The 25,159-nt window shown below is 42.4% G+C and overlaps 2 protein-coding genes across 4 annotated transcripts in view; one reads left to right on the forward strand and one right to left on the reverse strand.

Moving 5' to 3' along the window:
* The window catches only part of LOC126284253 (uncharacterized), a 103,889-nt gene extending 101,809 nt beyond the window's left edge, over positions 1–2,080 (forward strand). For all 3 annotated transcript variants that reach the window (XM_049983054.1, XM_049983052.1, XM_049983053.1), the window contains exon 5: positions 1,876–2,080. In XM_049983054.1, coding sequence (XP_049839011.1) covers positions 1,876–1,937 — 62 coding nt within the window. In that variant the 3' untranslated portion in view covers positions 1,938–2,080. The remainder of the gene's footprint in view (positions 1–1,875) is intronic.
* LOC126284252 (somatomedin-B and thrombospondin type-1 domain-containing protein) overlaps positions 1–25,159 on the reverse strand; it is a 1,271,181-nt gene that overhangs the window by 999,454 nt on the left and 246,568 nt on the right. The gene's annotated exons all lie outside the window — the stretch shown is intronic.

Consider the following 25,159-nt stretch of genomic DNA (forward strand, 5'->3'; position numbering starts at 1 on the left):
CTGGACTCGTTACCTTTACTTTTAGGTGACAACGGCTGATCGGCTGATTCAGTTTATCGTTCTAAGTTTTAGCATATGTCGTTTATATATCTCTGTTCTCTACCCTAGTGCTTTTAGGCTGGAGGTTTTAATGTGTAGCAGAGAAGCTGGCATATCTTTTTTTATTCTCGTGGTCAGCCAGCCATGGTCATCTGCTCTCTTGTTTTATTCATTTCAACCTGTTTCTTGCGTCTCTCTGTGGTTTCCTTGTCTAATTTTGTCCATTTTTGTGTTTGTTGCCCTTCTGTAGTTCTTGTGGTTTTCTCTTTTGTGCAGGTTTTGTGCTGCAAGTTTTTTTAATTCTTTCCCTTGTGGTCTTGTTTTATAGGAACAAGGGACCAATGACCAAGCAGTTTGGTTCCTCCCCTCCGTCCCTCCTCCCCTTAAACCAACCACCAAAACTTAAGTGGTGCCTAGCGGCTGTAGGTTGGACGAACGACGCGATCGCTTCTTCTTATCGGACTCCCTCGGTAACTTCAAGTTCTGTAAATGCACGGCAATTCTTCCCATTGTGGTCTGTAACTATCGATGTCCGGTGACGGTAGATAAGACGTGGCGGCTCAACTCCTCCAAAAAAAACTCCAATGCATGTCTGTCATTTTCTGTCTTGAAGCTAGTATTTGTCGGTGCTGCCCATTTCACAGTAGTTGACTGCTACGTGGCATATGCTCTGTCAGCTACTTGCAGTAATTTATCCAACGGTTGTCCTTCATACGTTATTCAAGTCAACTGTACTTGAGACGAAAGCTAAAGTCGCCAGGCGTATAGCAGCAGCTCATTAGATATCTCGCTATTGCTCGCAAATATCTGAAAAGTCCAACGCGTTTCTGTCCCCACGTTTTCCCTTGTAAAGCACTGGTGAAAGCCCATTTCGTGCAGCGAGTTATTAGCGAGGTCTTTAGCGCGACGTATGCTTGTTGATCAGGTGGGAGAAGAATCACATCGCAAACTATTTCGTCGCTCTCTGGTCCAAATTGCTAATTGCGAGCGTAAATTGTTCACGGCCTTCTGCGATCCGTTGTTGTGCGAAAATGTTTCCCAAGAATGCAAACCATATGTACCACTGGTGTACGTAAATGGAGATGCGCTTTAGGCGCTGCGCAATTGACAGTAACGAATTGACATGCGGAAAATTTTCAGCTCGGGTGTGCACTCGCCATGCGGCCGTTGTCTTGCTGTCGTTTCTCTGCGTTGACAGTTACAAAACTTCAATCTCTTGTTGCAGCTCCGCGATCCCGTCACTATTGGCTTGCAAAAAATTATTTGCGCCGTCCGTGCTTAAGGGATGTTATCCGAAAAACGTTATTGCGACTTAAATCGTTCTTGTTTTCGGCGTCACCTATTATGTAGGTCAGAAATCAGACCCACATAATCTTTGTGGCATTTGTTTAGTAGGCTTACAATTGGAAGCAACTGTTCTAAAGAAAAACAAAGACTAAACATCCAACACTCAAAATCAGTTACTCTTCCAAGGAATAAAAAAAAATGCACTTCATTGGTCGGTCTCTTGTTCCCACAGAAGCATCGAAGAACAGGATCAGCTGGATAAATACCAGATGGTCAACTTAGCGAAATGGGTGGACGGATGGGTGGTTGGTTGGAAGAGAAAGGTGGGGAAACAGAAAGAGAGAGAGAGATTTTAATCTCTCAACCAAGAAACGATAGCACACAGCAGGCAAAAGTCTACATTGGCAGCTACAAACGATTACTGTGGACTTCCCCCAAAACACTCGCCTATATTCAAATTTGCTTGTAATGCATGAGCTGTCAGTGTACTCGGTAATTACCATACGATGCTAATTCGACATTCACTCACTGTCGATACTCTATTTGCAGGCATTAGAATTGTGACCATCAGCATAGCATTTACGGCATGGTGGCAGCTGGCATCGTCATAAGGATGGAACGCCGAGTTCAGCGACCAACTGCAGCTACTCTCATCATCTCCTGAGCTCCTGCCCACAGTAAATTCTTACAGATCCTCTGAACACAAATTCTGATGTAAATTTTTATCAAAATTATACAGATATTCGGCGAATCATTTTCAGCATTTCATTTCTTTCTGTGTTTCTATGTATGTGAAAGAAGTTTCAACAAATGTAATAGGCCACTATAAGAAGCTTCATTCTGATATTTCTAATATTGATTTGGATTAAAAAAATTACCAGGTATTGAATAACTGTCATAAGGCGTCACGTAATTTTAGGCATATGACTGCCTTCATCTAAATCATATTTCTTGTTTCTACCATCTGCCTGGCCCTTAGCTGCAGTTATCGGAATCGGTTTATAATCAACACCCTCATTACAGATTCTGAAAAATGCAATTTACAAGAGGTTTCAGTTTAGCGACTTATAGAGAAAGAAGCAGATTCCATTAGATCGACAAATACGGCGGCAATTGTTGATTTCTGATTTACTTGGAGAACAACATCCTTTCTAGGGTTTTACTCTCACGTTAAAATGACTGTTTCTTATGTAGTGTCGTATGTGCAAACTTAGCTTACCACTTAGCGCGCAAATGGACAAAACATCTGAACTGTCTCCTGAAGCCCAGGGTGTCAAACAGACATTCTAGATAAATATGATCTTGGCTCTGTATGGCAACTAATATCAGGTGCGGATCGTAACAAAAATCATTAGAAATGCTGCTGTCACATACCTGGAATGCACGAATTAATAAAACTGAAAGTTTGGGGTCTATTCTAGAAAGATAACACGGCTATTCCCCTTTTTTCCACATAATTTATCAACTGTCGCTTTCAGGGGTCAAGTGATAACAATCATGTTCAATTACTTTTGACACTTAATAACAAAATACTTGGGTTCGAACTTGAATAATAAATTATTCACAACCGATACAAAAAAAAAGTGTGTGAATTCCTAAGGGACCAAACTGCTGACGTAATCGGTCCCTAGACTTACACACTACTTAAACTAACTTAAATATGCTAGGAACAACACACACACACCCATGCCCAAGGCAGGAAACGAACCTCCGTTGGAGGGGCCGCACAATCCGTGACATGGCGACTCAAACCGCGCGGCTATTCTGCGCAGTCCGATACAAAAGATTTACATGTTTGCACCTGTTACTGTCATTCAAGGTAGTCATCAGCGATATGTAGAACCCGTTGCCAGCGATGTGGAAGGCCTAGTGTACCGTTAGCAGAGCCTGTTCTGTTGATGGTGCGAATGGAGCGGTCTAAAGTTATGGTGATTCTCGTGTACGACGGTGATGGTGTTTTCCTAAAGCATTATGTTCCTCCACGGCAGACCGTGAAGGCACAGTACTACTGTTCGTTTTTGGGGCATCACCTGCGACCAGCGTTTCGATAGAAGCAGCGACAGTTTCTGTGCAACACACTCATCATTTGGCACGGACGCATACAGTGCAAGCTGTGGCTCCTATGTTCGGTCAATGGGACTGGGAAGTACTGTACCATCCACCATACTCCTCAGTCTTAATTCCTTGTGACTTTGATTTGATTCTCAAATAGAGGAACCATATCGTGGCATTCGCTTCAGAACTGTTCCAGAGATTCGACTGCTACATCCGCACCATCAACAGAACAGGCTCTGCTAACGGTATACTATGCCTTCTACATCGCTGGCAACGGGATCTACACAACGCTGCTGACTACTTTGAAGGACAGTAACAGGTGCAAACATGTAACCCTTTTGCATCGGTTGTGAATAAATAGATACCACTACTTAAGTTCCAATCATCGTATTTAAGTCTAGGACATAGTGGAATGATGATTATTCAAATCTTTATCTCTACACATGACAATTTTTTATCACAGGAAAGAATGATCATTAAAAAATCCTCATTAGCTCATTTAAATCTACGTTGTCGTAGCTGATCAATGCACTGAGTTGGTGGAAAATAAATTTACTTTTCGAACCAATGAAAAAAACTCATGTACTCAATGTGAGGGTAGGTTAGTTCCCTTGCTTTTGACATTCAATGGTCAAAGTGTATGCAAGTTGGAGTGAGCAAAATCTAGACTCATCATTCACGGTGGCCTAATGCACGATGGTACTTTACCATCTGCAAAGGCGTTGCCTCTGTGCTGGATCTGAAACGCTAATCCCTACTCTGACCTTGACTGACTTCACTCAGTCTCAACTTTCCTGCATTCCGTAGAACTTTTATCTTGTCCTAGTCAAAATAATGGCTACTGCACACTCGCTATGGGTCGGAGCGACATGTACAATTTCTTTGCCATCAAAAATTCCCGCAGGAATAATTAACTACCACTTTGGTATCTGTCGCCACGATACGTGAAGCGTATCGTCCTCACTTCACCTAAAGCAAAGTTCTCAACGCTCTCGCTTATTTCCACCGACTTGTACGGTCCGCCACGAGACAAGAGAGAGAGAGAGAGAGAGAACCTTAATTTTAGGTCTCAAAATGCTTTTATATTATGGGGACCTTATCACAGTGTAGCGTCTGCGACCCCAAGTATGGCTTCAGCCAATCACCGTCTTGCAAGAGGTGCATACATTTTAATTTTTCTTGCTGGGTCACAGCCTAGCCCTGTTAATGACGTGCAGCCACTTACCCTCGGTCCCAGTCTTATTTACGTTAAAAGACATAATGTATTGTTCTGGCCTTATCCCTTTCTGTGCTGAAGCTCGCCGTTCTCTTGCTAAATGGGATTTCTATGATATCATTAACCATATGCTCGTTTCGTTTCCAAAATGTGTTTTACTTTAAATTGTTCCTTCATGCCAGTCCGTATATTGGTAGATATAGTTTTGTTAGTTTTCGGTACATGAGATTAACTGCAACTGCCATTTGTTGATATAATGCAATTATTATTTTTTTAGGATCTCATTCTATATCGTCCTGTCGTTATGGATCAAGATCTTGTAAGATCCTTAAATCCAAACGCCTTACAGCAGTTTCTGTACAAAAACTTACCTACACTTAGTGCATACATAGTACGATCACCTCATGATCGCCGTTTCTAACATGGTTTCCAGAGATGGCAACTTAAATATTTTGAGACTTTGATTCCTTACAAGAACAGTCAGATGATAATTTGTGTTCTTACATGGCTCCATACGCGATAAAGCATAAATAATGAGTACATAAATAATATGATCACTCAATGATTGGTGTTTCTACTGACGTTGAGTAATCGTATTACACGGTCATCCAATGATTAATGTTTATTAAAATGTTCCCATCGTGGTATACTGCATATATTAAGTGATCACATAGTACGATCACCTGAAGAGCAGAGTTTCTCAAGCAATTTCCGTACACCGTGTACCACTTATAAAGGGTGTTACAAAAAGCAACGGCCAAACTTTCAGGAAACATTCCTCACACACAAATAATGAAAAGATGTTATGTGGACATGTGTCCGGAAACGCTTAATTTCCATGTTAGAGCTCATTTTAGTTTCGTCAGTATGTACTGTACTTCCTCGATTCACCGGCAGTTGGCCCAATTGAAGGAAGGTAATGTTGACTTCGGTGCTTGTGTTGACATGCGACTCATTGCAATACAGTACTAGCATCAAGCACATCAGTACGTAGCATCAACAGGTTAGTGTTCAACACGAACGTGGTTTTGCAGTCAGTGCAATGTTTACAAATGCGGAGTTGGCAGATGCCCATTTGATGTATGGATTAGCACGGCGCAATAGCCGTGGCGCAGTACGTTTGTATCGAGACAGATTTCCAGAACGAAGGTGCCCCGACAGGAAGACGTTCGAAGCAATTGATCGGCGTCTTAGGGAGCACGCAACATTCCAGCCTATGACTCGCGAATGGGGAAGACCTAGAACGACGAGAACACCTGCAATGGACGAGGCAATTCTTCGTGCAGTTGACGATAACCCTAATTTCAGCGTCAGAGAAGTTGCTGCTGTACAAGGTAACGTTGACCACGTCACTGTATGGAGAGTGCTACGGGAGAACCAGTTGTTTCCATACCATATACAGCGTGTGCAGGCACTATCAGCAGTTGATTGGCCTCCACGGGTACACTTCTGCGAATGGTTCATCCAACAATGTGTCAATCCTCATTTCAGTGCAAATGTTTTCTTTACGGATGAGGCTTCATTCCAACGTGAACGAATTGTAAATTTTCACAGTCAATATGTGTGGGCTGACGACAATCGGCACGCAATTGTGCAATCACGTCATCAACACAGATTTTCTGTGAACGTTTGGGCAGGCATTGTTGGTGATGTCTTGATTGAGCCCCCATGTTCTTCCACCTACGCTTAATGGAGCATGTTATCATGATTTCATACGGGATACTCTACCTGTGCTGCTAGAACATGTGCCTCACCTCAACCCTCTTGACTTCATTTATGGGGGCATTTGAAAGCTCTTGTCTACGCAACCCCGGTACCAAATGTAGAGACTCTTCGTGCTCGTATTGTGGACGGCTGTGATACAATACCCCATTGTCCAGGGCTGCATCAGCACATCAGGGATTCCATGCGACGGAGGGCATTTTGAACGATTTCTGTATCAAAGTGTTTGGAGTCACGCTGGTACGTTCTGTTGCTGTGTGTTTCCATTCCATGATTAATGTGATTTGAAGAGAAGTAATAAAATGAGATGGAAAGTAGGCGTTTCCGGACACATATTCACATGACATATTTTCTTTCTTTGTGTGTGAGGAACGTTTCCTGAAAGTTTGGCCGTACCTTTTTGTAACACCCTGTATAGAGGATGTAAATAGTACGATCACCTAATAGAGCTTCTGACATGGTTAAAGTACACAGATCACCAGTAATGTGTGGTTACGTAGTGTGATGATTATTAGCGCTTCCTATATTGTTTCCATACATAGCAGGCTACATATTTTGATTGCTCTTTACTGCTATACCTAACATATAGTGTTTTTCACACTGTTCCTGGGTCTAGTGAAGCAGGGGATACAACCCGTTGGCTTTGACCAATGACGTCATACATTAGTCATAGATAGTAATGTCTTCACTTCGAGGCACAGATAATAAAACAGTTCTGTGTTCCGGATACGCGCTATCATTGTACATTAAAATTATTCGCAATGATATTGAGGTAATTTGGAGTATTAGTTTGTTATTGCAGAACAATTTATACTGTCCTATTTTCGTTTATACGAATGGATTTGTCTGTTTGTAGGTATGTAATTTTCGTTACTGTCTGTCTAGGCGAGCTTCAGTTATTCCTCGATATTTCCGTGTGGTAAGTTCACGTTTCCATTTGCTTCTTTCACTGTATTTCACTATTTTGACATTGCGTAATAGAAATTTCTCAGCTGTCGATATTCTTTCGTTTCCCAGCACTAGTCTCAGTACAACATTTTCGAATGTGTACTTGCTATATCACAGGCGAAACCCCTTGTCACAACTGAAATTTGCATCCCGTCCCTCACTTCGCATTTACACTCACGACACAGCTAAAATTTGTATCCCGTCCTTCACTTCGCCTTTACACCGACACTATATATGTCAATTGGCGAAAAAGATACAAATGTTGCGTATAGCTATATAGCTCGAGTAACGAATGGGATGATAGTATTAGCGTCCAAGGCAACAAGAAAACTGTATCCCATAGTGAAGTTCGGGTTACGAATTTTACATGTGTCGTCTTCTTGTCTCCGTGTAGTTCAGTTGTGGTACAGGTTGCAAATGTAACTTACGTCTATTTCCACCTTTTCATTACCAGTGTAAATATATAGAGGTCAACCGAAGTCTGGTATACATATATTACATACGTAGGTCCTTCTGTCATCACTAGTACCGATATGTACGTAAGAAAGGACTGTTGGTAACAGCGGAGACGAAATAAACAACATATCTACAATTTGTATCCCGTGTTACACTTACAGTTTACTGAAGCGGAGCATACATCGTTCAAGTGAATAACAGGACAGCAATGCTAGTTGAAACTAAGAAATCGACGTACGCTGAACTTTATTGCTTAAGTGCAGTACGGGACACAAGTAATAATAATTATAATTATAATTATAATTATTATTATTATTATTATTATTGTTATTATTATTATTGTTATTATTACCTGTATCCCGTACTGCACTTAAGCAACACAGTTCTAAAGAGTTTCGAGATACAACTGACATACATGTAACGTGATGTATTCTTTGCTAGTAATATATTTCATTCATTTCTTTCCATTGTATTTTGCGGAGAAATACTAAAGATACAAACACGCGGTATCGTTAACGTGAAAATGCTTCTGGCCCTTATATATGTAAAGTACAGTTTTTCTCTTTTGCATTCCTTTGTTTTTGTACATTCTTCTCAGCTCTCTCATCTTTGTAATACATACTCTCTGGCCAATTCTGACGTCATTGGTCAAAGCTGACGGGTTGTATCCCCTGCTAAACTAGACCCCAGTTCCTGTACAAGGCAGACTACCTATATCGAGTGCTTAGACAGTACATTCGCTTGATGATTACTGCTTCTTATGTGCTTTCCTTAGATGGAAGACCAAATATATTGAGTGTTTGAATAGTACTATCACATAACGAATAGTGTCTCTTAAGAAGTTTCCATGCAACAATCATATTTTTCCAGGTGCAGCACATATATATTTGGAAAAATGTATGACACAGTGATGTCCTGTAAGAATTATTTATTAGGGCCAGTTTGGGTCATTGCTATCTTCATAGTACTGTAATGAGAAACCGGAAGGAAAACGCAATGTAACATTGAAACAGAATACAAAACACAATGAGATTACACACTCATCTTCAAATACTTAGGAAAAAATTGCAATCACAACATTACGCAATGCGAGATGCCTTTAATAGGTTCCACAACGAAACATTGACTCGAAATTTGGTAAAAAATCCGAAGAAATTCTGGTCGTATGTAGAGTACACAAGCGGCAAGACGCAGTCAATACCTTCGCTGCGCACTGCCGATGGTACTGTTACCGACGACTGTGCCGCTAAAGCGGAGTTATTTAACGCAGTTTTCCGAAATTCCTTCACCAGGGAAGATGAATGGAATATTCCAGAATTTGAAACACGAATAGCTGATAGCGTGAGTTTCTTAGAAGTAGATACCTTAGGGGTTGCGAAGCAACTCAAATCGCTTGATAGGGCAAGTCTTCAGGTCCAGATTGTATACCGATTAGGTTTCTTTCAGATTACGCGGATACAATAGCTCCCTACTTAGCAATCATATACAAACGCTCGCTCACCGATAGATCTGTACCTACAGATTGGAAAATTGCGCAGGTCGCACCAGTGTTTAAGGGTAGTAGGAGTAATCCATCTAACTACAGACCTATACCATTGACGTCTGTTTGCAGAAGGTTTTGGGGCATATACTGTATTCAAACATTATGAATCACGTCGAAGGGAACGATCTATTGATATGTAATGACCATGGTTTCAGAAAACATCGCTCTTGTGCAACGCAGCTAGGTTTTTATTCGCACGAAGTAATGGCCGCTATCGACAGGGGATCTCAAGTTGATTCCGTATTTCTAGATTTCCGGAAAGCTTTTGACACCGTTCCTCACAATCGACTTATAATCAAGTTGCGGGCCTATGGGGAATCGTCTCAGTTGTGCGACTGGATTCGTGATTTCCTGTCAGGAAGGCCGCAGTTCGTAGTAATAGACGGCAAATCATCGAGTAAAACTGAAGTGATATCAGGTGTTCCCCAGGGAAGTGTCCTGGGACCTATGCTGTTCCTGATCTATATAAAAGACCTGGGTGACAATCTGTGCAGGTCCCTTAGGTTGTTCGCAGATGATGCTGTAATCTACCGTCTAGTAAGATCATCCGAGACCAGTATCAGTTGCAAAGCGATTTAGAAAACATTGCTGTATGGTGCGGCAGGTGGCAGTTGACACTAAATAACGAAAAGTGTGAGGTGATCCACATGAGTTCCAAACGAAATCCGTTGGTATTCGATTACTCGATAAATAGTACAATTCTCGAGGCTGTCAATTCTACTGAAGTACCTGGGTGTTAAAATTACGAACAACTTCAGTTGGAAAGACCACATAGTTAATATTGTGGGGAAGGCGAGCCAAAGGTTGCGTTTCATTGGCAGGACACTTAGAAGATGCAAAAAGTCCACTAAAGAGACAGCTTACACTACACTCGTTCGTCCTCTGTTAGAATATTGCTGCGCGGTGTAGGATCCTTACCAGGCGGATTGACGGAGGACATCGAAAGGGTGCATAAAAGGGCAGTTCGTTTTGTAATATCACGTAATAGGGGAGAGAGTGTGGCAGATATGATACGCGAAATGGCATGGAAGTCATTACAGCAAAGACTTTTTCGTCACGTCGAGATCTTTTTACGAAATTTCAGTCACCAACTTTCTCTTCCGAATGCGAAAATATTTTGTTGAGCCCAACCTACATATGTAGGAATGATCATCAAAATAAAATAAGATAAATCAGAGCTCTAACAGAAAGGTTTAGGTGTTTGTTTTTCCCGCGCGCTGTTGGGGAGTGGAATGGTAGAGAGATAGTATGATTGTGGTTCGATGAACCCTCTTCCAAGCACTTAAATGTGAAATGCAGAGTAGCCATGTAGATGTAGATGTAGACATGTCATACATGTCTCTATATACGAAGAAAAACATGATTACAGTAAAAATGTGTGAAACAGGTAACATAATTTTCCAGTAATAGAGAAATATAGTTCGATGCAGTGGCTGTCAAGTTTGCACTCAACAAGCCAAAAGACCGAAGATCATACAGACAAAGTTGGTACATGTGGATGGTAGCACAGAACTATTTTTACCTAATACTAGGTCCCACGTTGGTATAAAATTACAAGAGTATAATGGCCATGTTCAACGTAGGGATTGTTTTTCCCATGACCAAAATAGATGTACAAGGCGAACATATTCCTTATTTATAAGTCATTCAACCATATTACAGAAAAACTGTGCACAAACACAAGAATAAGGTATAAGACACAAACTGAAGCTGCATCACATTGCAGATACACAAGAAGTACAGTAAATAGATTCAATATTCCGTGACAAGTCATTGAAAATATAATTCAAGAAATAATGAAGAGGAAAAATACAATGAAATTAAATGTGAAAGGTGTCCTCTGTACTTATTTTGAAAGTCAAGATGTCAAACCAAGCTTCATGAAAGTGAAAATAAACCTCATATGTCATAAGTAGCTCAATAATTAAACATAATAAGTCCAATGTAATGAAGTCACGTGAAGGAATACAGCATCACATACTTCTTAAGTACATAACATTACAAAGAGACTATAGTACTTAAGCTGTTAAGTACCTTGTGTGCATTGTGCTGCCACCTACTGCCAGGTACCCCATATCAGCGATCTCAGTAATCATTAGACATTGTGAGAGTGCAGAAGGGGACGCTCCGCGGAACTCACGAACTTCGAACGTGGTCAGGTGATTGGGTGTTACTTGTATCATACGTCTGTACTCGAGATTTCAACACTCCTAAACATCCCTAGGTCCAATGTTTCCGATGTGATAGTGAAGCGGAAACGAGAACGGACACGTACAGCACAAAAGAGTACAGGCCGACCTCGTCTGTTGACTGACAGAGACCGCCAACAGTTGAAGAGGGTCGTAATGTGTAATAGGCAGACATCTATCCAGACCATCACACAGGAACTCAAAACTGCGCCAGGGTCCACTGCAAGTACTATGATAGGCGGGAGCGAGAAAACTTGGACTTAATGGTCGAGCTGATGCTCATAAGCCACACATCGCGCCGGTAAATGCCAAACGACGCCTCGCTTGGTGTTACGAGCTTAAACACTGGACGATTGAACAGTGGAAAAATGTTGTGTGGAGTGACGAATCACGGTACACAGTGTGGCAATCCGATGGCAGAGTATGGTACGGCGAATGAATGGTGAACGTCATCTGCCAGAGTGTGTAGTGCCAACAGTAAAATTCGGAGGCGGAGGTGTTATGATGTGGTCGCGTTTTTCATGGAGGTGCCTTGCACCCTTTGTTGTTTTGCGCGGCAATGTCGCAGCACAGGCCTACATTGATGTTTCAAGCAACTTCTTGCTTCCTACTGTTGAAGAGCAATTCGGGAATGGCGATCGAGGGCCTGTTCATAATGCACGGCCTGTGGCGGAGTGGTTACACAACAGTAACATCCCTCTAATGGACTGGCCTGCACGGAGTCCTGACCTGAATCCTATAGGACACCTTTGGGATGTTTTTGAACGCCGACGTCGTGTCGGGCCTCACCGACCGACGTCGATATCTCTCCCCAGTGCAGCACTCCGTAAAGAATGGGGTGCTATTGCCCAAGAAACCTTCCAGCACCTGATTGAACGTATGGGTGCGAGAGTGGAAGCTGTCATCAAGGCCAAGGGTGGGCCAACACCATACTGAATTCCAGCATTCGTGAGGTAGCCACGAACTTATAAGCCATTTTCAGTCAGGGGTCCTTATACTTTTGATGACATAGTGTGTATGCAAAATCAAATTAAATACTGTTGTGTATTTACTTCTGGATACTTAGATGACATGAGTATTTATTGACTGCTGTACTGCATTCTCTTCATAATGTTGAGAAATTATGAAACATTAGACTTAGATGTGTTACTATATTTCTTAGAATGATTTCATTACACTGGACTCATTAGGTTTAACTATCGAGCTTCTTATAAGATACGAGCTTTATCTTTAGTTTTGTGAAGTTTGGTTTGCCAACTTCTACAATACTTCAGCGCAAGATCGAAGGAGGAATTATGCATTTAATTGCATTATACTTTTTATTAATGTTTTATTAAGTTATGTATTTTCTTTTAATTTGACATAGAATCTTGAACCTTCTCACGGATATGGATTCTAATACATTTTCAAGTATTTGATGTTACCAGGTTGCCTGGCTTCAGTTCGTGTGATACACCCTTTATTCGCGTATGTGCACTCTTTTCGGTATTATGTTTGTGTGGCATATATATCTAAAGAAAAATGTATGCCTTGTAAATATATTTCGGTGATCAGAAAAAATACCTACACGAAAATGGCTGATTTATTATTGTTGTGGTCTTACACTACTTACTTAATAATATTACATAGAGATTTTTGCATGTTATTCTGCACACATATGGACTTCCCCTGTATGATCTTGGCCTGTTATTTTGGCGACCACTTTGGTTGCACCTGTGTACTTGAGAGCCAGTTTGTTGCTTGCCACTGACTGAGCAACATTGCTGTATTATAGAAAAATGATGTTCACTGTTCTACACATTTTTTTTTATATGACCAAGTTATTCTTCGTAGACATGTGATTTTGTGACTAATTTTTTGTAATTTATTCGACGTTGACTGTGTGATCTCGTTGGATTTTGTAATCTCTTTCGATGTTATATTACTTTTTTCTTCTGGTTTGTTGCTTGTACAGGACTGTGACGGTAGGCAATGATCAGAAGTGGTTGTAAAAAAAAAAAAAAAAAATTACACGACAGGTTGTGTCATGCACTTCTTCAGGTTTCCATAGAGACAGACTAGCTATGTTAAGTACTTACATAGTATAGTCACCTGGTGACTGATGTTTGTTACACGATTCGTTTACATGTCAGATAAATTTCGTTGAGGACTTATGTAGTTCAGTCACCAAATGATTGGTGATTCGTATGTGGTTTCTAAACATGGAAATCCCTAAATTGAGTGGTAATATAGTGGACTACCTGACAAATGCTGAGTGTTAAGCGGTTGCCATACATGGCTGCCCATTTCATTTATGCAAGAAACAATCATTGCCTTCTCTGCACGGTAACAATGGAGATGCTACCGAAGACAGTGCTGCCAAAGCAGATTTACTAAACACAGCCTTCCGAAATGCCTTAACAAAAGAAGACAAAGTAAATATTCCAGAATTCGAACCGAGAACAGCTGCCAACAAGAATAACGTAGAAGTAAATACCCTCGGAATCACTTAATAAAATCAAGTCTTCTGGTCCAGACTGTATACCAATTAGGTACCTTTCGGAGTATGCTGATGCATTAGCTCCACACTTAACAATCATATACAACCGTTCGCTCGAAGAAAGATCCATACCCAAGCACTGGAAAGTTGCACAGATCACACCAATATTCAAGAAAGGTAGTAGGAGTAATCCACTAAATTACAGGCCCATATCGTTGACGTCGATATGCAGCAGGATTTTAGAACATATATTGTGTTCGAACATTATGAATTACCTACAAGGAAACGGTCTATTGACACACAGACAACATGGGTTTAGAAAAAATGGTTCCTGTGAAACACAACTACCTCTTTATTCGCATGAAGTGTTGAGTGCTACTTACAAGGGATTTCAGATCGATTCCGTACTCCTGGATTTTCGGAAGGCTTTTGACACTGTACCACACAAGTGGCTCGCAGTAAAATTACGTGCTTATGGAATATCGTCTCAGTTATGTGACTGGATTTGCGATTTCCTGTCAGAGAGGTCACAGTTCATAGTAACTGACGGAATGTCCTCGAGTAAAACAGAAGTGATTTGTGGGGTTCCCCAATGCAGTGTTGTATGCCCTTTGCTGTTCCTTCTCTATATGTACGATATGGAAGACAATCTGAGCAACCGTCTAAGGTTGTTTGCAGATGACGCTGTCGTTTATCGACTAATAAAGTCATCAGAAGATCAAAACAAATCGCAAGACGATTTAGAAAAAAATATGTGAATGGTGCGAAATGTGGCAGTTGACCCTAAATAACGAAAAGTGTGAGGTCATCCACATGAGTACTAAAAGGAACTCAAACTTCGGTTACACGATAAATCAGTCTAATCTAAAAGCCTAAAATTCAACTAAATACCTAGGTATTACAATTACGAACAACTTAAGTTGAAAAGAACACACAGAAAATGTTGTGGGGAAGGCTAACCAAAGGCTGCGTTTTATTGGCAGGGCACTTACAAATGTAGCAGATCTACTAAGAAGACTGCCTACACTACGCTTGTCCGCCCTCTTTTAGAATACTGCTGCGTGGTGTGGGATCCTTACCAGGTCGGACTGACGGAGTGCATCGAAAAAGTTCAAAGAAAGCCAGACGTTTTGTATTATCGCGAAATATGGGAGAGAGTGTCACAGAAATGATACAGGATTTCGGCTGTGAATCATTAAAAGAAAGGCGTTTTTCGTTGCGACGGAATCTTCTCACGAAATTCCAATAACCAACTTTCTCCTCCGAATGCGAAAATATTTTGTTGACACCGACCTGCATAGGGCGGAACGGTCACCACGATAAAATAAGGGAAATGAGAGCTCGTACGGAAAGATATAGGTGTTCGTTCATTCTTTCCGCGCGCTTTACGAGATTGGAGTAATAGAGAATTGTGAAGGTGGTTCGATGAACCCTCTGCCAGGCACTTACATGTGATTTGCAAAGTACCCATGTAGATGTAGTCTTGGGACGTAAACTCGGCCAGAAGTTGGAAATAGTGTGAAACAAGACTCATCCGAGAAAATCACATTGCTCTGTTCCTCCATAGCTCGAGACAAGATGGCCGCCGGGTCAGATGTGCGCTAATTTCGGCTCCTGTTTAAGTGCTGACGTTGAAGGGAAAAAAAGACAGCGTCCATTTGATACGCAAGTGAGGGGTGGTATTTGAGTGTCTGTGCTTCGTAGTCAATGAAATAACATTGTTTCGGGGCCTTTTGCTTCAATACGTAAGATTTGTTTTTAAGTTTACAAGTTTTCACTCCCCATGCGGAGTGTGGCTGACATCCCGGTAGCGCCAGCTGCTCCGCCGCGTAAGTTGACCACGCGAACGACGCCGAAGCCGCGCGAGAGGCGGAGGTCAGCAGAACCAGCCGCTTCCAGACGAGCGCGGTGCCCAAGTCAGCTGCGTGGCACACACGTGCGTCAGTGTGGCCGTCGTGCTTGCACCACCTGCTCCAGGCAGTGTCGGTGCACTCTGCCAGCGGGTCAGCAACTCCCAACGTGCCTTCTACACTACTGGCCATTAAAATTGCTACACCAAGAAGAAATGCAGATGATAAACGGGTATTCATTGGACAAGTACATTATACTAGAACTGACATGTGATTACATTTTGAAGCAATTTGGGTGGATAGATCCTGAGAAATCACTATCTAGAACAACCACCTCTGGCCGTAACAACGGCCTTGATACTCCTGGGCACTGAGTCAAACAGAGCTTGGATGGCGTGTACAGGTACAGCTGCCCAGGCAGCTTCAACATGATACCACATTTCATCAAGAGCAGTGACTGGCCTATTGTGACGAGCCAGTTGCTCGGCCACCATTGACCACTTGTTTTCAATTGGTGAGAGATCTGGAGGATGTGCTGGCCAGCGCAGCGGTCGAACATTTTCTGTATCCAGAAACGCGCGACAAGGATCTGCAACATGCGGTAGTGCATTATCCTCCTGAAATGTAGGGTTTCGCAGGGATCGAATGAAGCCTAGAGCCACGTGTCGTAACACATCTGAAATGAAACGACCACTGTTCAAAGTGCCGTCAATGGGATCAAGAGGTGACCGAGACGTGTAACCAATGCCACCCCATACCATCAAGCCTGGTAATACGCCAGTATGGCGATGACGAAAACACGCTTCCAATGTGCGTTCACCGCGATGTCGCCAAACACGTATGCGACCATCATGATGCTGTAAACAGAACCTAATTTCATCCGAAAAAAAATGACGTTTTGCCATTCGTGCACCCAGGTACGTCGTTGAGTAAGCCATCGCAGGCGCTCCTGTCTGTGATGCAGCGAAAAGGGTAACCACAGCCGTGGTCTCCGAGCTGATAATCCATGCAACTGCAAACGTCGTCGAACTGTTCGTGCAGATGGTTGTTCTCTTACAAACATCCCCTTCTGTTGACTCAGGGATCGAGACGTGGCTGCACGATCGGTTACAGCCAGGCGAATAAGATGCCTGTCATCTCGACTGCTAGTGATACGAGGCCGTTGGGATCCAGCACGGCGTTCCGCATTACCCTCGTAAACCCACCGATTCCATATTTTGCTAACAGTCATTGGATCTCGACCAACGCGAAGAGCAATGTTGCGATACGATAAACCGCAATCGCGATAGGCTACAATCCTCTTTATCAAAGTCCGAAACGTGATGGTATGCATTTCTCCTACATACATGAGGCATCACAACAACGTTTCACCAGGCAACGCCGGCCAACTGCTGTTTGTGTATGAGAAATCAAGATGGAAATTTTCCTCATGTCAGCACGTTGTAGTTGTCCCCACCGGCGAATGCTCTGAAAAGCTTATCATTTACATATCACAGCATCTTCTTCCTGTGGGTTAAATTTCGCGTCTGTGGCACGTCATCTTCGTGGTGTAGCGATTTTAATGGCCAGTAGTGTAAAATAAAGGACAAGCCAGCTGGGGCGCCGGACATTTCACATGACGTCACGTGCAATATCGACAACTGCAACTGCTGTCGACTTTGTGACAAGGAAGAAGACGAATGTTTGATTCACTCGCAGCAATCTGAGCTGTGCTCTTACGTTTCTACCCAACCACACACTCGGAAATCGCCACATACTCGGAAATGAACAGCCACGAATTTGGGCGAAGGAAGAATACTAATTTTAATTGCAGCTCGTCTCAGTCTTAGCATTTAAAGCTGTACTCTTAGGTTCCTGCCTAAGTGCACATTCAAATGTCGCCACTTATTTGGAAATAAAGTGCCAAATATTTGTGAAAACGAACAATACTAATTTTGTTGCTGCTCACTTGAGTTGAGCAATTTAAGCTCTCCTCGTAGGGTTCTACCTGACCACGTACTCGGAAATCGCTAAATATTTATTTCATTCTTCGTTCTGTGATAGATCACCGAAGTTAAGCGCTGTCGGGCGTGGTCGGTCCTGGGATGGGTGACCATCCAGGCCGCCAGGCGCTGTTGCCATTTTTCGGGGTGCATTCAGACTCGTGATGCCAATTGAGTAGCTACTCGACCGAATAGTAGCAGCTTCTGTCAAGAATACCATCTTACGACCGGGAGAGCGGTGTGCTGACCCCACGCCCCTCCTACCCGTATCCTCCACCGAGGGTGACACGGCGGTCGGATGGTCCCGGTAGGCCAATCGTGTCCTGAAGACGGAGTGTTGCATCGAGTATTGCAGTAAATGCATCGAATATTGCAGAACATACTTTTATTACTTTCATAAGAAAATGTTAATAACTCTGACATGGGAAAAAATTGCATTTGGCGAGATGGGAACTTACAATTTTCTACTGCAGAACCCACGACGTTGTCCACTTTTTTATTTCTAAATTATTTCATTGTACTAAAACACGATGAATTAAAGGGTTATATAAATGTTGATACAAACTCAGTCACCGCCAAACCATTCTTCAAACTGTTACATTAATGAAATAATTAATCATCAAAAATAAAATAAACAAACAGTAAAACCGGCTGGGGGGGGGGGGGGGGGGGGGAAGGTCAATATTCTTATGCACAGCATGAACTGATTGTAACATCTTCTTGAAGAACACATTTACTATTGGATGTTGATGAACTGCTTTAGCTTCTTTAAGATGTAAATTAGGGAACAGAATTTAAAAAGAATGTCAAGGAACCCATCACATAATCTTTGTTTTTTTTGTTGATGGGGGTTGTGTTACCATATTCCCTTTCTTTCAAAACTAATTTCAAGCATGCTCCCATGATTTCTTCTCAATACTTGAAAATTTTATGCAATTTGTACTTCATACACATTTGAAATGCAGTTATATCGTGCCAGCACTTCATCATGTGAGATTTGTTGCGTGTTTTGGTCATCGTACTTTCTCTTTAAGGTTTCCGTGCTTGATCCATTCATTACTAATTGCTATTTCATTATAATGGAGACGTGTTTGTGACAAAATTTCAACGCTCTGTTATCTTGAAATCGCATACAATAAATTATAATACAAGCGTGTTCCACGTTTAATTTGTAAACTATTGATGATAACAAGTCACTCCTGAGAAAGCTCTCTTATATGAAGCCATAACCGACGATAAGTCATTATATGACGTTTAGTTACAACAATAATTATAACAAATCACTCCAAGAATGACGTGTTTTTACTAGTATCCGATATCCGTGCATGAACTCTTGTGAGTAGTCCATGTTGAACACTAACGGAAGTCGATTAGCAGTTCCTGCTGTAGTCGATATTGCGCGCGATTTCAAAATGACGTCACGTATGCGGGAAACGTTGAGAAACGAGTGTTACCCGCCTAAACATATGTATGATACGCTATTCTTTGGTTACCAGAGCTGGCAGTAGAGGAGAAGATGACCGAGCCTTGAGTCGGCTGCAAAGAGAGTGTGTTAAATCGTCGGTGACTGAAGACCTTTGATGGCGGACGTTCTGAATAGACAACGAATTTTATTTGAGATACTCCCTAGTGTGGGTGGGAACAGGGGATGATTTTTGAGATGGTTTCATAGACAGACGGGGCATTTAGAAAAAGATAACAAAAGAAAGATTTATTATTTTCTGCAAGCAATACTCGAATAATTATTGCAATGTAAAGATTTCACTTTTGTTCAACAATAATTACGTGTTCGTGTCCAGGGCCAAACTGACATTTTGATTCCGTGGCTACGTGCAAAACTTAGGCCGATTTTTTCAAAGAAAACGCAGCAATAGGGCTATTTATTTAAATAAATAGCGCCATAACCGGTTTCCAACATAAAGGCTGATCTTCAGACGGCTGTTCGCAAGATGCACGTTTGTTTGAAGTTGACAAAAGTTTTCAATTCTGTATTACCTCTTGCGGTGAAAGATTCTTGGGATGGTGGTGCCGCCAAAAATCCCTCATAATTTTGTTGGAATGTTATTGACTATTACGAGAGAAATACTGTAGAGTATATGCAGCACTTATATAGACTGTTTCGAAAGACCCGTTAGAAACTTCTAGGACCTGTAGAGGGCGAGAGACTACGTAACACTCTGAATAGGAACCTATGTACAGAAACGTTATCCAACGACGCAACAGAGTGTGTAAGTTACAGGAGCCAGCGGTAATTTTTTCCATCGTGCACGAGCTCTAGAGATTCATCGATGAGAGGATACAGAACAAAAAGGTCTGATGAGCTTATACCCATAAGTGCAAGGTTTGCATGGTTACTATACTAGAGACCGTTTATCCCATCGTACTTTGTTACAGAGACTGTGGTCCAATACGTGATGTACCATGAACCTACAGTTACAGTATGCAAAGTTCCCCCCCAGAAGGTGGTACTGTTCCTCATATGTCAAGCCCCAGCACACCCTCCTGCCATACCAATTGGTAACGTTGTGTCGGATTCATTTCTCTTGCTGACTTACCTTGTAGTGGATGTGATGCTGGGTTGTAGACAACGTCTCCGTTTTCGAATCGAGAGCTTGCCGACATGGTATCTACTTACGGAAAGGCAAATGGCATTGGGAGACCTAGCCGCACCAACAATAACCACAGCATTCAGTGTCTCCAACAGGTTCGTTTCAGGAAGCAAGAAATCATCGAGGACGTACCCGACATTTTCGGACATCAGACTTGGAGGAGAATTTGATAAACACTGCGGAAGGCGACCGCCGTGTCAGTACCAAGCAGTTAGCTGACCTACCAGTACAGGGTAAGCCAGACGACCGCGTGGACCATTTTGCATGATAATTGTTACTAGCCTTATCACCCACAGCGTGTGCACGGCTTACTAGCGACAGATTTGGTAGCCAAATATGGATTGTTGTTGTTGTTGTGGTCTTCGGTCCTGAGACTGGTTTGATGCAGCTCTCGATGCTACTCTATCCTGTGCAAGCCTCTTCATCTCCCAATACGTACTGCAGCCTACATAGATTCAGTGTATTCATTTCTTGGTCTCCCTCAACGATTTTTACCCTCCACGCTGCCCTCCAGTATTAAATTGGTGATTCCTTGATGCCTCAGAGCACGTCCTACCAACCGATCCCTTCTTCTAGACAAGTTGTGCCACAAACTCCTCCCTAATTCTATTCAGTACCTCCTCATTAGTTATGTGATCTACCCATATAATCTTCAGCATTCTTCTTTAGCACCACATTTCGAAAGCTTCTATTCTCTTCTTGCCTAAACTATTTATCGTGCACGTTTCACTTCCATACATGGCTACTCTACATACAAATACTTTCAGAAACGACTTCCTGACACTTTAATCTTTAGCAATGTTACCAAATTTCTCTTCTTCACAAATGCTTTCCTTGCCATTGCCAGTCTACATTTTATATCGTCTCTGCTTCGACCATCATCATTTATTTTGTTCCCCAAGTAGCAAAACTCCTTTACTAGTTTAAGTGTCTCATTTCCTAATCTAAATCCCTCAGCATCACTCGATTTAATTCGACTACATTCCATTATCCTCGTTTTGCTTTTGTTGATGTTCATCTTATACCCTCCTTTCAAGACACTGTCCATTCCGTTCAACTGCTCTTCCAAGTCCTTTGCTGTCTCTGACAGAATTACAATGCCATCGCAAACCTAAAAGTTTTTATTTCTTCTCCATGGATTTTAATACCTACTCCGAACTTTTGTTTCCTTTACTGCTTGCTCAATATACAGATTGAATAGCATCGGGGAGAGGTAGGGAGCAGTTTTGCCGCTGGTTTCTTCGCCAGACAAACACGATCCTGGGATTTCCGTCGTCCATACTATTCAGAGATGAGGCCACTTTTACGCTGAGTGGTAACCACAACAGCCATCTGTGGGACAGTACGCAGAACCCCCATGGAATGGTGACAGCGAATCATCAGCATCGGTGCAGCTGAAATGTGTGATCCAGGATAATTGGCGACCGTATTTTGGGACCAGCCACTTCGCCTAATAGGCCGTAGAGTTATGTAGCTGCTACATGATGGTGCTCCAGCCTACTTCGACGTTAACGTCCAGACGCGTCTGAATCGTCTTACCAGGGGATGAATCGGACGAGGGAGTCCAGTTACGTGGCCTGCTCGTTCACCGGCGATTTCTGGTTATGGAGCCATCTCAAAACTATCGTGTATCCAGAGTCCATTCCAGGTGTGAAGACACTGGGGCAGCGTATTCATGCTCGCTTCGCCAATGTTAAGATGCAGCTTAGCCGATGTGAACGTGTGAGACAAAACGTGCTACGGCTAGTACACGCATGCGTTGAGGGACATGGAAACCATTTTCAACGCATAATCTAACTGTGGCGGCATGATAACTGCGCGTATTAGACCGCAGTCTTTGTAACAATGTAGACTGAATATATGGTCTCTAGCATGGAAACCATGCATTTCTGGATATGAGTTCATTAGATCTTTTTCGTTGTGTGTCCTCTCATCGCTCAATCCCTAGAGTTTGTACGCGGTGGAAAAAAATCCCCCTGTATGTACAGGGTATTACGTAACGATGTAACAAACTTTCAGGCATAATGGAAAAGGGATAAATGAATCAGTGTGATGTAAGGGTCCCTGTACCAGAAACGAATGAGTCGAAAGTTAGAAGCGAAATTCATTCTGATACCTGTGACAAATGAATACATGTACCGGTGCTGTTGCTACTAAGAATGTAGCGTGCGCAACTTTCTGGGGATGATAGTATGGACCAAAACATGGAGAAAGTTTGCAAGATCCTCTCGCTTCTAAACTGATACTGTTATTACTCAGATTAGCCGCGAGTCCATAGTCGGGCCTTCCTTGATCCGCCTCGGTGGGTCGTGTCGTCGGATTTCCTCCTACCTGTGAGCGGTGCAGCTCTCGTAAATGTCGTCCCGTGCAGATTCTTCATTGGCGCATTGGATGTTTCTGTCGGTGGAAGCTAATTATCTGAAATTGCTGTCGGTCAACTTTGGGTTATCTATTTACTCGAAATAAACATTCAGAATGCCGTTATATCACTTTTATTCCTATTACATCAATAATGAAAAACTCATGTCACAAACTACTCGTAACCGAGAGCATGGCTACCATCGAGCAAGAGAGGGAGAGCTCTTAACGCCGACTGCCGACTTCGGCGCACAGCCCGTATCTCTTACTAGTTTCGTCACAGTTCGTGGATTTCCGATCAAGTTCGTACTGCTGTCGCGGCAACATGATAGATGTCCGGCACATAGCTCGAGTGCGGTTGAAGCGGTATTGAATAGCATATTTCATGACAGGTGGATTGGTCGTCGAAGCACCATACAATGGCCCGCATGTTCACCGGATCTGACGTCCCCGGATTTCTTTCTGTGGGGAAAGTTGAAGGATATTTGCTATCGTGATCCACCGACAACGCCTGACAACATGCGTCAGCGCATTGTCAGTGCATATGTAAGTAGGCTGTTCAGGTTTTTATGTTGGTAACGCCACGTAGCGCTCTGTATGAAAATCACTGGCTGTGCTGTGTGCAGTCTGTGGCTGGTTTGCATTGTTGTTTGCTATTTTAGTGTTGGGCAGTCGGCTGTTAACAGCGCGTAGCGTTGCGCAAAAAATATTGTGTGTGAGTTTAGTGTTGATCAGAATAGGTAAAGAGCGAAATGTCTGAGTACGTTCAATACTGCTCAGCTGTTTGAAAATCAAACAATGTAAGAGGTTTATCAGCACAGTAATTCATTAATTTTTCTAAGGGGAGGTTACTCATGTGCGAACATTACGGAAGGCGAACACTCGCTGTTGAGAGGAAGGTCGCTACACGTATTGCCAAGTGCACTGAGGTTGACGGACATCATTTTAAGCATTTATGACACTAATGTGGTATTTACAGGTAATCACGCTGTAACAGCATGCGTTCTCAGAAAAGATAAGTTCACAAAGGTACATGTACCACATTGTAACAACCGAAATAAAATGCTCAAACGTACCTACGTTCTGCATTTTAATTTTAAAAGCCTACCTGTTACCAACTGTTCGTCTAAAACTGTGGGCCAAATGTTTGTGACTATTACAGCACCATCTATCACAAAGCGAAAAAAGTGGTCCAACTAAAACATTCATATTTCTTTACGCAACTAAAATATTCATATTTCTTTACGTACCACACGAATATGTAATAAAAAATGGGGGGGTCCTATTTAAAAAAACGCAGTTGATATCCATTTGACCTATGGCAGCGCCATCTGGCGGGCCAACCATAGCGCCATCTGGTTTCCCCCTTCAAGCTAGGCAAGTTTCGTTTTTTTTAGTTTTTTCGTTTGACGATTATTTCGTAAGATATTTGGCCCGATCACGATCAATGAACCACCCTGCATAAACACATTGAGCAAAGTACCAAACAAACTTAAAGAACTTTGTGCATCATGGTAAATGTACAGAAAAATGGCGATCTCACTAATACCACAGTAATTACTATTCGTCACGTTCCATTTTTACTTAAAAGTAACTTATAAGAAAAGTGAAGAATTAAGATGGAAAGATCATAGTTTGATGCTGACGATGAGTTAGTAAAGTGACCTGAATACCTCTTGAATTTAAAATAAAATCTCGGAGCTTGGGAAGGTGTGGCCTCTGCTTTAAACTGTTTTATTAGAAAGTGAGTAAGCAAGACATTGCGGTATTTAACAAACCAAGAAAAGGGAAAGTCATCAATAAAGTTAGGTGAACAATCTTGAAATCTGTAGATCCAAAGAAAGGAGGAGGAGATGATTAGCGTTTAACATACCGTCGACAACGAGGTCATTAGCGAAGGAGCACAAACTAGGATTATGAAACTTCCTGGCAGATTAAAACTGTGTGCCCGACCGAGACTCGAACTCGGACCTTTGCCTTTCGCGGGCAAGTGCTCTACCATCTGAGCTACCGAAGCACGACTCACGCCCGGTACTCACAGCTTTACTTCTGCCAGTACCTCGTCTCCTACCTTCCAAACTTTACAGAAGCTCTTCTGCGAACCATGCAGAACTAGCACTCCTGAAAGAAAGGATATTGCGGAGACATGGCTTAGCCACAGCCTTGGGGATGTTTCCAGAATGAGATTTTCACTCTGCAGCGGAGTGTGCGCTGATATGAAACTTCCTGGCAGATTAAAACTGTTTGCCCGACCGAGACTCGAACTTCGCAGAAGAGCTTCTGTAAAGTTTGGAAGGTAGGAGGCGAGGTACTGGCAGAAGTAAAGCTGTGAGTACCGGGCGTGAGTCGTGCTTCGGTAGCTCAGATGGTAGAGCACTTGCCCGCGAAAGGCAAAGGTCCCGAGTTCGAGTCTCGGTCGGGCACAC

Source organism: Schistocerca gregaria, chromosome 8 (genome assembly GCF_023897955.1).
Source record: "Schistocerca gregaria isolate iqSchGreg1 chromosome 8, iqSchGreg1.2, whole genome shotgun sequence".
Taxonomy (NCBI): domain Eukaryota; kingdom Metazoa; phylum Arthropoda; class Insecta; order Orthoptera; family Acrididae; genus Schistocerca; species Schistocerca gregaria.